We start from the raw sequence: 12,982 nt of genomic DNA on the forward strand, positions 1-12,982 counted from the left end.
AGGATTTGCAAGAAACATTTCCAAACTGCAGTCATGTCTTTGTGAAGTAGGTGAGCACTGACAGAGGAGGCAGGCACAAATAGGAAATTGAACCGCAATAGAGGAAACTCTGTCGGTGTGGAACCAGGTGAGCATCCGTAGACTTTGTGTCTCTTTGCATGTGAACACACGCTGTCAAGGGCCCAGGTTCTTCTGGCTCATCATCAAATACACTGAACCACCAAAAGAACTCACTGTCTAGATCAAACTTCAGAGACCTGCCAAACATCTCCCAAAGTGTACCCTGGGCTGGACACTTGGAATAAAGGCAGTGTGTTCTAGCAATCCTCAGCACCAGGAAGCAGAAAAGGAGAAGGGATAATTGGACCTGATGGAGTGGGTCCAGAGGAAGGCCACAGAAATGATCAGAGGGGTGTTCCAACAGGGGGTTGTAGGAACACTTCTTCTCCAAAGACAGACTGAGGGACCAGGGATTGTTCAGCCTGGAGAAAAGAAGGCTCTGGGGAGACCTAATAGCCACCTTCCAGTGTCTGAAGGGGCTTAAAAGGGGTTTGCAAGGGCCTGTAATGATAGGACAAGGGACAATGGTTTTAAATTAGAGTAGATTTAGATTGGATGTTAGGAATAAGTTCTTTACCATGAGAGTCATGTAACAATGGAACAGGTTGCCCAGGGAGGTGGTTGAGGCCCCATCCCTGGAGATGTTCAAAATAAGGCTCAACAAGGCTCTGAGCAACTTGATCTAGTTGAGGGTGTCCCTGCTTACTGCAGGGGGGTTGCACTGGATGATCTTTAAAGGTCCTTTCCAACCCAAACCATTCTATGACTCTATGGTAATTCCAAACTTGAGGCTATAATGAGAAAGGGAGGACAAATACTAACTGTTTACTGAACAGTGGAACTTGCTCCAATTGTTATGGTGAGATCCATGCCAGCCTATGCTGACAGCTATTCTGACCCCAGGAGGGAAGTAGTTGCAGGTCAGTCAGCTCTGCATTGGTATAACTGGTAAGGCTGAGGGATCTGGGGTTGTTTAATCTGCAGAAGAGGAGACTCAGGGGGGACCTTATCACTCTCTACAAGTACCTGAAGGGAGGGTGTAGTCATGTGGGGGTCGGGCTCTCCCAGGCAGTGAGTGACAGGATGAGAGGGCATGGTCTGAAGCTGTGCCAGGGCAGGTTTAGGTTGGATATCAGAAAGCACTTCCTCATGGAGAGGGTGATCAGGAACTGGAATGGACTGCCCAGGGAAGTGGTGGAGTCACCATCCCTGGAGGTGTTTAAGGAAAGGCTGGATGTGGCACTTAGTGCCGTGGTCCAGCTGATGTGGTGGTGTTAGGTCACATGTGGGACTTGATGTTCTCAGAGGTCTTTCCCAGCCTCAATAATTCTATATGACTCTGTGTGATCACAAAAACTTCCTTTCTTATACCTAGTCTAAAACTACCTTCTTAGTTTAAAACCATCATCCCTTGTCCTGTTGCAGCAGGCCCTGCTAAATATTTTCTGCCCAGAAAGAGTCTTTGGAGAAGTGAATATCAAACTGTTAGAATTTCAGAAACCTTCCTGCCCGTGACAGCAAGCTGTGAGGTAGAAAAAAAAAAAAGCAGCAAACTCCACAGGTGTGGGCGACAGCTAATGCTGACACAGTTGTAACATAGTCAGGGGTTAGATTAAAAAGTCTTTCTGATTATCATGTAATTTCCCCCATTGCCAACAAACCACTTCCTTTTCTACCTATGAGTTCTTATCCATCTTCACAACAGACAGAAAGCTGTTGCCTCTCTGTCAGGCAAGCATGAAGTCAGTTGCTGTAACTTTTTGTGTCCTCTGCTTTCAGTTTGAAGCCCTGTATGGTAAGTAGCATTTTTGATTATTCTCCTTACAGTAAATATATTCTTCAGCTTATCTGCTCAGTGTTACCCTCTAGCAGTGTTGCAGCCAAGCTTCCCTTGCTGGGCATAAGGGCTTACAGCAGCATGACAATGAACGGCTTAGTAAAGAGAAGCCAAGTTACAGATATTAAACTTGCTCTTGTTTGGGCACAGAATTTTTTATGCTATGAAAAGGGGAGGTTGGACTCAATGATCTCTCGAGGTCCTTTCCAACCCTTAACATTCTGCGATTCTATGTGTTTCTGTGAAAAATATACGTAGCACAGAAGAATGGATGAGACTGTTTGGTGCAGGCTTGAAATACAGATTGACTTAAAGTACAGTGTTCCCACTGCTCTCTTTGAGGTATCACACAGTAACAGCACTGACCTTAGTCCAGCCATAAAGATGGATGTAGCGTTTCACAATATTCAGTGTTTTATCACAGCTACAAGAAGTAAAATAACAGAGGTCACATGCATCTATAGCCTCTCTGAAACATATTCCTGGGCCAGGATGGAAATACAGATAATATCTGATAAAGAAGAAACTCTTTTTTCATATATATACTGTCCAAGGATTGGGTACCGATCTTGAGATTTAGTGTGCACAAATGTTAAGAGCCATCTAAACATGTTCCTTTGAAGGTCATGCAAAGGGCTACTGAATGGATTTATTTTCAAAATACTACTGATACAGAACAGGTTTCAAGACCCACTGTAAAATTTAAGTACCCCTGTGGTTTCATCGACAACTTAAACTTTCATTTAAATAAAAGTCAGTTTCCAGCTCTTTAGACAATGCAAATACCCTTCTGAAGGTTAACTAACACAGCGATAGTATAATCAGCTTTCAGATAGACTTAGAAATGGATGAAATCATAGGAAAGCAGGATTGTGACCAATATCTGTAAAGAGACACACACTCCTCTCCATCCTTTGAAAAATATTCTTATGTCTACTCAATAAAAATCCTATCAATTTTGGTAAATATTTCTTTTCTGTCAATTTAACAGCTATACTTGATCAGCATGCTTTTATGTGCGATACAAGGCATTCTTTGCAGGATAAAGTAGGCTGCAATTTTAAGGGTGAAAATAACTGTTCTAACTGATACCAACATTTCTCCCTTCTTTCTCCCTTTCTTTGAGTAGGGAGGTTAGGATTTGGGCAGGTGGCTGGAGAGGGGACAGGGCAAAAGAGACTACCTGTAACAAGAAATGTTACAGGCATGTAACACACATTTTTAATATAAAATGGTACTGTCATTTAGACAACAAGCTGGCACTCCACAGAGTGCTGCCAAGCACTTTTGGGAGTGAAAGCAGAGCAACATCTGTGAGATTGTTCTTGTTTGTTTGTGGGTTTGTTTGTTTGTTTTGTTGTTATTTTTTTGTTTATTTGTTTTGGGTTTTTTAATGTGCACTTAGCAAGCCCTGCTTGTGACCTAGGGACAGCTTTTTCAATATAAACAGGTCACAGAAGTTGATGCATGTGTATATCTGTGTACTATGATTTTATAACCCAATTGTTATAAAAAATGGTAGGAGCATAGAGCCTTTATGTGCCCATAGAGGAACACCAGGATGGGACCTTTAAGTACAAAGCTGCAGGATTCTATAGCACTTGGGGTGCCTGCTAAGCAACATTGCTCATGAGCTTTTGCATTCCAATATTTGCAAAACATTATCACTATTCACCCACAGATATCCTGTTGTCAATACAGGAGGGAAGATAATTTCTTAAAAGGGTGTCTGAAATATCATCAACGATGGCTGCTGTGTTAGTGGTCTATTTTGTAAGAGTTTCTGTATTTCAAAGCATACTTTATAGCACAGAAATATTTCAGGTTATGGATGACTTCCTAGAGTAATACTGGTTATTGCTTGCTTTGCCCAGAAGTACTGCTTTCCTCTTTTAATCCTTGATTCAAGAAAGATAGGAGCATGGTAGTTTTAGGCATATGTCCAATGGCTCTGAATTGACAGACTCATCCTTCAGAGTCCCTTAAAAGGCCAAAGCTATAGCAACTTAAAAAAATTGTGTGTGGGTTCATTATGCATTTAGTATTAAAACTATAAAAATAAAAACTACATTTTTCAGCTAATTAGTTTTCCAAGAGCTGGAACAAAAAGCAAGAAAATCAAGCAAGAGTATTCTATGCTCCTGCTATAAATCCCAAGTTTCAAAGTTACTCAGAAGTGGGTCTTAAGCTGCTTTTAGGACAAAAATGTGTAACTGCAAATAGCATTGGCTCTGTGAAAGAACAACCAGAGAGCTCAAAATTGCAGTCCCAGTAAAATGAAAATAACCTTCCTTCCACTGACCTCAGTGTCCAAGCACACTACCATAGACATTGCCAAACCACTGGCAAAGTGCTCTCCTACTGCAGTCAAGATGAGAACGAGATGGAAATTTACTTCACTGTAAACACAAACATGTACAATGTATGCACACACACTCTTTCATGGTTTAACATACCAAGATGTCTTTTTCATACACACGTTCATCTCTTGGATTCATATCTAATTGTCTTGACCCTCTGCTTCACCTGAGGTGAGTCAGGAACAACTCTGCACAACTGCTATGAGATGAATGAAAGATTTGTTTCCTCATCTCAAAACTTTCATATGCAATTGAAATATCTCTTTTATGAAAAATATAAAAAAGGAACCTTTTTAAAGGTTTAAATTCAGACAAATTTAAGCATTTTTACTTCTGAACCAGTGAGACACATCCGTTAATTTTCAACAATAGCATTGATGTAGTCTTTTATTCACATATATTTTCAGGTAGTATTAGGGACGTTTAGTGAGCGAATCTCTCAATAATATTTTATGTTCAAACCCCATTTTCCAATCTCCCATCCCACTAAATGTACATTCATTCTGACTGTATCTTAGCAAATGACACCCTGAGTGTGTCTGGCCATTTACCACAGTCTTATAGCTCCATAGGATTACCTTACAAATAAACCAGTACAAGTGGGCACAGAACAGCAATAAGATGGAGAGAGCAGGATATAATCCACCTTTTAGTATGCAGTGAGAGCATTCACAATAGGAGACAATGCAGAATACCTAGTGAGCTGAAAATTCATATCAGGTCTTACCCATTGTAGTTATCCATGTAGAAAAAATTGTGTTTTAATCATAGGCACTGTTAAACTAATTTTAAAATGTGCTCCCTTTATACTATGGTAGGCATACTCTTCTATATGCTCATTTCCTTCCAAGGAATGCTAATTACATATTTATATGTAATATAAATGTATGTAAGTATGTATATATGTATGTATATATGTATATACATATATATATGTATATACATATTTACGAAAATGCTCATTCAGAGAAACAGATGACTGAGTATTTCTTGAAAATAGGCAGTTAAGACTTCTGGGCCTAAGAGGGTAAAAAATGACTTTTCAGTTTGCCACAGGGTCACATGAACCACACCCTGAATGGCCTCTCTCTTCCCTTTTCCATTAAAAACAAGGATTAAACTATAATCTCTGAGAAAAAATTTAAATCACTGAGTATGAAAGGACAATTTTATTAGCTAACAACAAAACTGAACTATTGTCAGAGACAAAGAGAAATGGAAACCAAAGCTGTTGTTTTATCACTCCATGCTTCTCAAATGCTGGGGGAATATGGCACTGCCTGGTGCTGTAGCTGCTCTGCCAGAGCCAGCATCTCCTTCTCCTCTCAGATGATCAGTGATAAGTGTAGAAGTCTCAGCTACAGGTGGATGCTTCTCAGAGTATCAGGTCAGCTTGCATATTCACCATGCTCGCTAACTTCTGCTGTATCAATTAACTTATTTTCTTCCATTCCCTAAATAATTTGTCTGCTGTTGGGCCTAATTTTAAAGGTATATGTTGCCCAACTATAGGTCATCAAACTCTACTGCATTTAAAAAAGCCCCTTTATTTCAAATGCTGTTCTCATAGCATCTGTTTTCTTTCACCCTGCAATGTGCAAGTCACCAAGAACTGTTTCTCTCTGATCTTTGCTTTCAGCTTTTCAGACTGTCTACCATTATGATGAGGGCTGGCACTTCCTGTATCTTTGCCTTCAGAGTATCTAGAGCTCTGTAGGTTGGTGAGCTACGGTTTTGTTTTGTCTTATCTTCATACCAGTGGTACAAGATTCCGAATACCTTGCCTGTTATCACACACTTAAGCAAATCCTGAGAGAAGTATGGACATTAGAAATGTTGCCTAACTAGATAAAGGTCTTGACTTTGCATAGGAGACCAGGAAGAGTGTGATAAATAGGAAGAAGGTAAATCAATCAAAAGGAGGTAACAGTTTCTATTCCTTCTCAACTGAGCACCACAAAGTGTCTTCTTGAAGTCCATTAGCTTATGTAACACACTAAAAATATTTTAAACCAGCATCATTCATTGCAATGCCCTTGCCCATGGTCGTAATTGGGGATCAACAATTCAAAGAAGGAAAAAGCATGGACATTAAAAAATTTCCTCTATCCAGCAAGAGCTGAGAGTGTACAAAGGTACCCAGCTGAGAATACTCTTCTCTTCCTGGGCATATCTAGGCTGGATATCAAAGGTAACATGTCTTGAAAAAGGGATTATTTATAATGTATAATCAGTGCAACACCCACCACAGCTGGCAACCTACTCTGTGTGAATCTAGACTACCATGTAGCAGGAACAACAAGCATAGGATGATGCATCAAAGTCTTTTAAGTATTTGCCTCCTATTTCCTTAGCATCATAAAATCCTGATATATATTTTAGTAAATAAATCCAAGTCTATTTCAGTGTAAGCAGCCTCTGAAGAACTTAAGCTACCACAGAACAGAAAATCAGATGCAGGTTTTTTTCTACCTGTCTCTGTACCTGTCTGCACCTTTAATTTTTGGGTACTGCAAAAAGAAAAATTCCAAAGGAAACTTTATCTGACTGTGCTATGCTATATTATTAATCAGACCAGCCAGCCCCAGGGTATTCAGCCCCTCAACTGAAAGATGTAGATGGAGAGCAGCACAACCTCCCCATAGTCCAGGAGGAAGCAGTTAGAGACCTGGTACAGCGTGTGGAGACTCACAAGTCTATGGGGTGGGATGGGATCCACCCAAGAATACTTGAGAGAGCTGGTAGAGGAGCTCACCAAGCCTCTCTGCATCATTTAACCACAGTGCTGGTTAACAGGAGAGGTCCCAGATGTCACACTTGCCAGCGCGACACCAATCTACAAGAAGGGCTGGAAGGAGAAGACAGTGAAGTTGCAAGCCTCTCAGCCTGCCTTGGTGCCTGGAAAAATTATGGAGCCATTCATCTCCAGTGATCTGAGAAGTCTTTTCCAACCCCGGCAATTCTGTGATTCTGTCATTGCGTGATACGGACATAAAACCTGTTTCAAAGCAGTAAATGCCAACAACAAAGTCACAAAATTCCACTCTCAGTGTTGTCATAGTTTCTGTAATGGAGGCAGGAGCTTAAAAAACAAATCCTCAAAATTATTAAAACTGTGCTTGTCTTCTGTGATGGAGGCTGCCTATGCACAATGGACTGAACACAGTTTGAAAACTCTAAAGAAAAAGTTGCTACTGAAAATGAACAAAACCATGTGCATTGCTTGAGTATTTTCTTGCTACGTGTACCAGAGAATCTTCCAGATATTCTACTTCAAGAAGATGTTTTGGTGCAGTGTTAGGCAGGGGAGAAAGAGAACAAATACAGACTGAAATGAGCATTTTGTTTGGAAATAATGTGTAATGAGAGCTCACTGAAGATTGCAGATTAATGAGAAATTTAAAGTATGCTTCTTTTTTTGATTTGTGGGGCAAATATCCTCAGTGTTTTGCAGAAAATTTTGTATCCATCTCTGCTTCTGTTTATGAAGTACATCTGTTTCTTTGCAGAGGTGTACTAAGAATTTGCTAATGCTGTAGGTATGATCAATATTAATTCCTTCTCAAAGCACTTTAATTTTTATATTCCATGCTTTTATCACATCATATAATTTTATAGTGTAGCATGGGCATGAGCAGACATAAATTAGAAAATAACTTCAGCATCTTATTTGATCATCAATATTGTATGGCTCAGCCTCTGTTCCTGCATCTCTTTCCTGAATTTTAAACAGGAAACAATTTTGTTTTTTTCAGGAACTGATAGCTGCTCACTGAGACCATGCAAAAATACAGGTAAGACACATTTGTGGAATCTTAAAATGGTTTTAAATGCCTTTCTAGATTGGAAAATGGTGCCTTTGGGAAAAAAAAAAAAAAAAAAAGGTTCTTTTTTTACAGCATATTTTAATGTTTTTATCTGAGGGAGTTTCCAATTCTGCTGGTCGCTGACTTTACAACTCAAGCTGTGAGGTAGCAGGAGGCTGCTGATTGGTTTACTTTTTTACTTTCTTTTTTCTACAAGAAATTTGCAAAATGAGAGTTGCACAATATCTAAAAGTTTTCAGACGGTTTTGGGGTAGGTCAAATGGGATTTTTTGATTGTTTATGGGTGCATGTATACAGTGATATTTGTGTTCTACTCCTTCCATTATATTAGTGATAAAGGTACTATAGCCATCTAAGTAACTAGTTTTAAACTCCATGTCATGCCTCAAACTACTGCCTGCTCTGGTGTGGAAAGAGAGACCTTTTTGTTAAGGCACTTCTCTACGAGTTTTGGGTTCACATTGTATTCTGTTTCCAGCTACATACTTAAGGTGCAGTTTACGAACAATAAAACAGAAATAATATCACCTTTGTCCTATCCTGTTTTATCTACAAATAGGACAATTGGTCTAAGGCAGAAACTTTGTGTCTGTAAAGTGTTTTTGTCCAAGGGTCCTTTAAATATTATCAGGTAACTCATTGATCCAATAGTAGCACTGTGTGAGTGACTGTACTTACTATTCTCATGTTTTCAGATCGGCTTCACATCACTGACTCCCAGGTGATGGTGGAGTTGGAAAACGGAAATTTCAAGTTCACATTCCCCAACCCCCAAAATGTGAGTGAGTTCAGCATGACCCTCTTCAAAGGGCATGAAAAGAAAGGGATCTGTGCACTCCATCTGAGCAAGGAGAAAGTCGTTCCCGAGAGTAATGTCACCTACTGTCAAACAGAGTATTCAAATAGCAGCACCACTTTCATTCTTAAAAACCTGGAAAAACAGCATATCGACACTTACACCTACTGCCTGGAGATGTTCTTACCCCCTCCCTATATAGATTGCCGGCTGAAAGAAACCTATTTGTATATCCAAGGTAAGTTCACTTCTCCTCTCACTTCAGTTCACTGATAAGTAGGCACTGGGCATAGTTATGCTGCAGTGAAAAATGTGAATAGTTGGCACAGGTATTTCCAAGACAGTTTAAAACTATTTAGCAGGGGACTGGTAGCAGTGGAGCTGTGCTGGCAGACTGCTCTGCGGGTTGTTGGTGGCATCCAAACCAGCCAGACTACATCTTCAGGAGTGATGCAGTCCCACTTCTGCCTGCAGCTGAAATTTCCCACTGTCCTTTTTTCAAGCTGCTGATTGCAAATGTTAAGATTATTTCTAGCTGGGGGAAAAAAATCTGAGAGCTATCTTATTGTGCCTTGGATTTAAAAAAAGAATTCATCTGTCAGACATCTGTGCATTCCTGTGGTATTGGGAACTCTGATGCCACACTGATGTGCAGATAATGGTGTTCACTTCTATAGCAGAGGTCTTCGGATTTGAAGTCTTCTTATAGCAGGAGACATCCACAATTTCTGAGAGGTTTTGGCCTGGGCTGGGACAAACTTCAGAACACTCATTGCACAGGCTTGAATTTTAAGTTGCCTTTCACTCAATGGCTTGTTGGTATGTAAAGCTGAAAATAGAGTTTTTCCCAAACCCCTTCTTGGTTCTTGATATAGTTCTGTTGCACCATTATATTATTGCCTTTTGTCCTTTGCTTGACATGTTTTCCTATTTTTGAACACCAGGACTAAACAAAGATAGAAGCTGAAATTCTAAAGCTGCAACTATTTGGTTGGGTCAGATTATCTCTCAGAACTTTTTTTTAACTTAAAGCAGTTTCTCAGAAACCTAAAATGTGGTTTCTCAGAAAACCAAAGCCATCTATTTCCATGTGTATGGATAGCCAGATGCTCATAGCTGTTGTCAGATGTTGCACGCCCTATCACATGTTCTCCCATATCTGGGCAAGGAACACAATCTTGTGTTCCTCAGTTTGCCTCCTACCCAAACATGACTGCCAAAGTCAACACTTCTTTTTACCAGGCTGTCCTTTGTGAGTACCACAATCATCTGTGGTACTCATTGAATGCAGAGCTTCAGCCTTGCTCAAATCTTAACTACTATCATGATCTCAAGCCTAGCTTGGTTTGTTTCAGCCCACACTTTTAGCTCTGTGAACCAACAGTTTCACCTCTCCTCCTAGAAAATGGCAATGTTCTGCTTCCTCCTCAATACTTTTCCAAGGTGGCTTTTCACCTCTGGAAAATTCTTCTCCAGAGCTCCAGAGCTTTTTGCTCTTTAATTAATATGAAGAGAAGAGGGGAAAGAAATGGAAAACTCGTGTCTGGGAGGGGAAAATGCAAATTATCAGTAATGACTTTTTTTGCCTCCCTGTCTCCAGATAAGAAAGACTGCATTTCAATGGGAGTCATGTCATGGATAATTATGGGCCTGGTCATGTTTGCCATGATTTCCTTTGTCTGCTGTGTTGTAGCTTGTTGCTTAAGGAACAAGGTAGGAAAGCCCTAAGATTCTGCAGATCCAAGGGTCATGGATGGGGAACTTGATTTAATGAGATTTAGAGGGTGGGACAGACACATATCCACTCTGCACATGCTGTGTTTTTTGACAAAGAGTCTGAGTTGTTCATTTACCACTGAAGTTCAGTCACTGGTGACAGTAGCTCAGATCTAATTTTTCTAAGACAGAATTGTTTACTGACTTAAAGTCTGGGAATTAAAAAGAAAGAGGAAAATGATGCACATGCCAGTAGAATTACTTTGGTAATCAATTCACTTGATTGTTTTCCTCAAGAACAGGACACAAATAAACAGTGGAACAATTCCAGTTCTGTTCTGGAGCAAAACCACTTAAACAAAGAAACAGTTGGCTCAGGAAAGAAAGGAGACCATGGTCATTAGTTATTCTTTAGGACAATGTGGTTTTCATTTTCAGTTCAGTTTATTTCAAGTTTTCTACCTAAGTGCCAGTGTATTCTGAATTCAGTATTACCACTGAAAACAGGAAGTGTAACAGCACTACTTATATAACAAAGGCAGGACTGATAGAGATCAGTGACCACAAATTAAATTAATGGCATTTTCTGCTTGTTTGCAGGATCAGCAGTGTGAATCCAACTCCCATGAGTACAACAGTGAATACATGCCCATGGCAGCAGTGAATGCAGCTAAAAAACCAAGAATCTGAGGTTATATTAAGCACATATACATAGTTGTTCTTGTACCTCTGCTTGTACCTGTTGTAAGGCATCCTTTGGGAGGGAAAGGGGTGCTTCCTATGTCTCCCATTGATTTGAGGTGGGTGGCATTGCTAGAGTAGCTTGCTAATGGAGCTCATGCTGCCAGGTAGCATGAACAAGAAATTAAAAGCAAATCCTCTGGAAACCTTTTAAATTGGAATAGTGAGCTGTTTCCTAGAAATGCAGCAGCTTCACATCAATGGAAAGTAATGATCTTATACAGCATGAGGAAGTGATGTGAAAACAGTTGCACTCAGAATCTTCAAGTGATGCATGGTACCCAAAAATCTGTCTGGGGAAGTGATTTCCCAGATTTACTGAATGTTTCTGGGTCATAGTTTAAGTCCAGCTAGGAACAACCAGACCTCTACTCACTCCAGATCATCCAGATCAAGTCCTACCGTTCTATGATTCTATGATTCTAAGGCCCTGCTTAGTAGCCAGAAGCAGTTTTGGATACAGAACAGAATCAGAATTTGGACTGATTCAGATACATGGGGATTGAATGTAACTAATTCTCAATTTCTATTCCAGGTATGGGTTGCTTGAGGCACGGAAGATCTGGCAGCAGAGGTTTCCAGCTGCTTGAACCTGGACAGTGGAAATCATCAGTTCCTCACCTTTCCCAGCCTGAGTTCTCATGATGGTCCTGTGCTCTGTCATGTCAGACATAGAACAGACTGTAGTGCTGTTCTGACCTGTGTTTTGCTCTAGCCTTGTGTGTTAACTTGCACACTGCCTAATCCACTGACTGGTACATGAAATATTTACAATGTGTTAAAAATATCAGCTGGTTTTCTTGAGAGTGTATTCCTGTAGTGCTAGTAAAGAGGGAACTTTTATTTTCTGAAGTCTCCTTTATGATAAACTTCCTATTGGGGAAAAAAAAACAAAAGACTATCTCCAATGTCAATCCTGTGGTACAGCCATGAAGCAAATATATACACTGCACATATCCTTTTGTCAGGGCTAGTTTAGCCTGATGTTTTCAATTCATCCTCAGATCCACTGTCAAACATCTTAGCACCACACTAGGAAAGTGTGGGATGCACACAGACTTTCCTGCACCGAGCTGTGGGACAGGAGAGGAACAGAACCTGAGAGAACACAGCAGGGAGTTCACTGAGAAACAGTACCTCAGGTATGCACATCTGCATATTTCATATTCATGCCATCAATTAGTCCTTGCCATTCACATCTGGGGTTTCCACTTATTTAATTAAATTCTGTGAAATAGATTACTTCCAAGATTGCAATTGTTCTTTAAATCCATTCCAACCTGTAAGATCAGCTCCTAAACTAGAAAGCACAGTCCCTCCTATTCACATGTCTTGTAGCACAAATACAACACAGTCCACAAGGCCATGGACTCTGCATTATAATTATCTTCCAGTTGCAGTCTGATGAAGCCTTTACCACTTCCCTGTTGGGCTCAGGGGGTGCTTGAGCTGCCTCAGATTTCTCTTGGCCTTCAGTATGAATGAAATGAACAATTCTTCATGATGCTTGTGAAATCCATTAAGAAGTCTGACCATAAATGACCATCTGGGAATCTAGCCTGGATTTTGCCATACACTATTTGTTGAAAGCAGTGATGCATTGATTCTGAGTTTCTTTGTAACTCATCAAAATACCAAGTATTGG

General features: G+C 40.1%; 1 protein-coding gene across 1 annotated transcript; it reads left to right on the forward strand.

Moving 5' to 3' along the window:
• Positions 1–1,738: 1,738 nt before the first annotated feature.
• Positions 1,739–12,208, forward strand: LOC103525535 (inducible T cell costimulator). Its single transcript, XM_008490495.2, is given in 7 exon segments — positions 1,739–1,780; positions 1,783–1,855; positions 8,013–8,051; positions 8,780–9,118; positions 10,481–10,593; positions 11,197–11,287; positions 11,873–12,208. Coding segments are annotated over 6 exon segments (696 nt in total). The 3' UTR covers position 11,287; positions 11,873–12,208.
• The last annotated feature ends 774 nt before the right edge of the window (positions 12,209–12,982 follow it).

The sequence above is a fragment of the Calypte anna genome, chromosome 7 (assembly GCF_003957555.1).
Source record: "Calypte anna isolate BGI_N300 chromosome 7, bCalAnn1_v1.p, whole genome shotgun sequence".
NCBI lineage: Eukaryota > Metazoa > Chordata > Aves > Apodiformes > Trochilidae > Calypte > Calypte anna.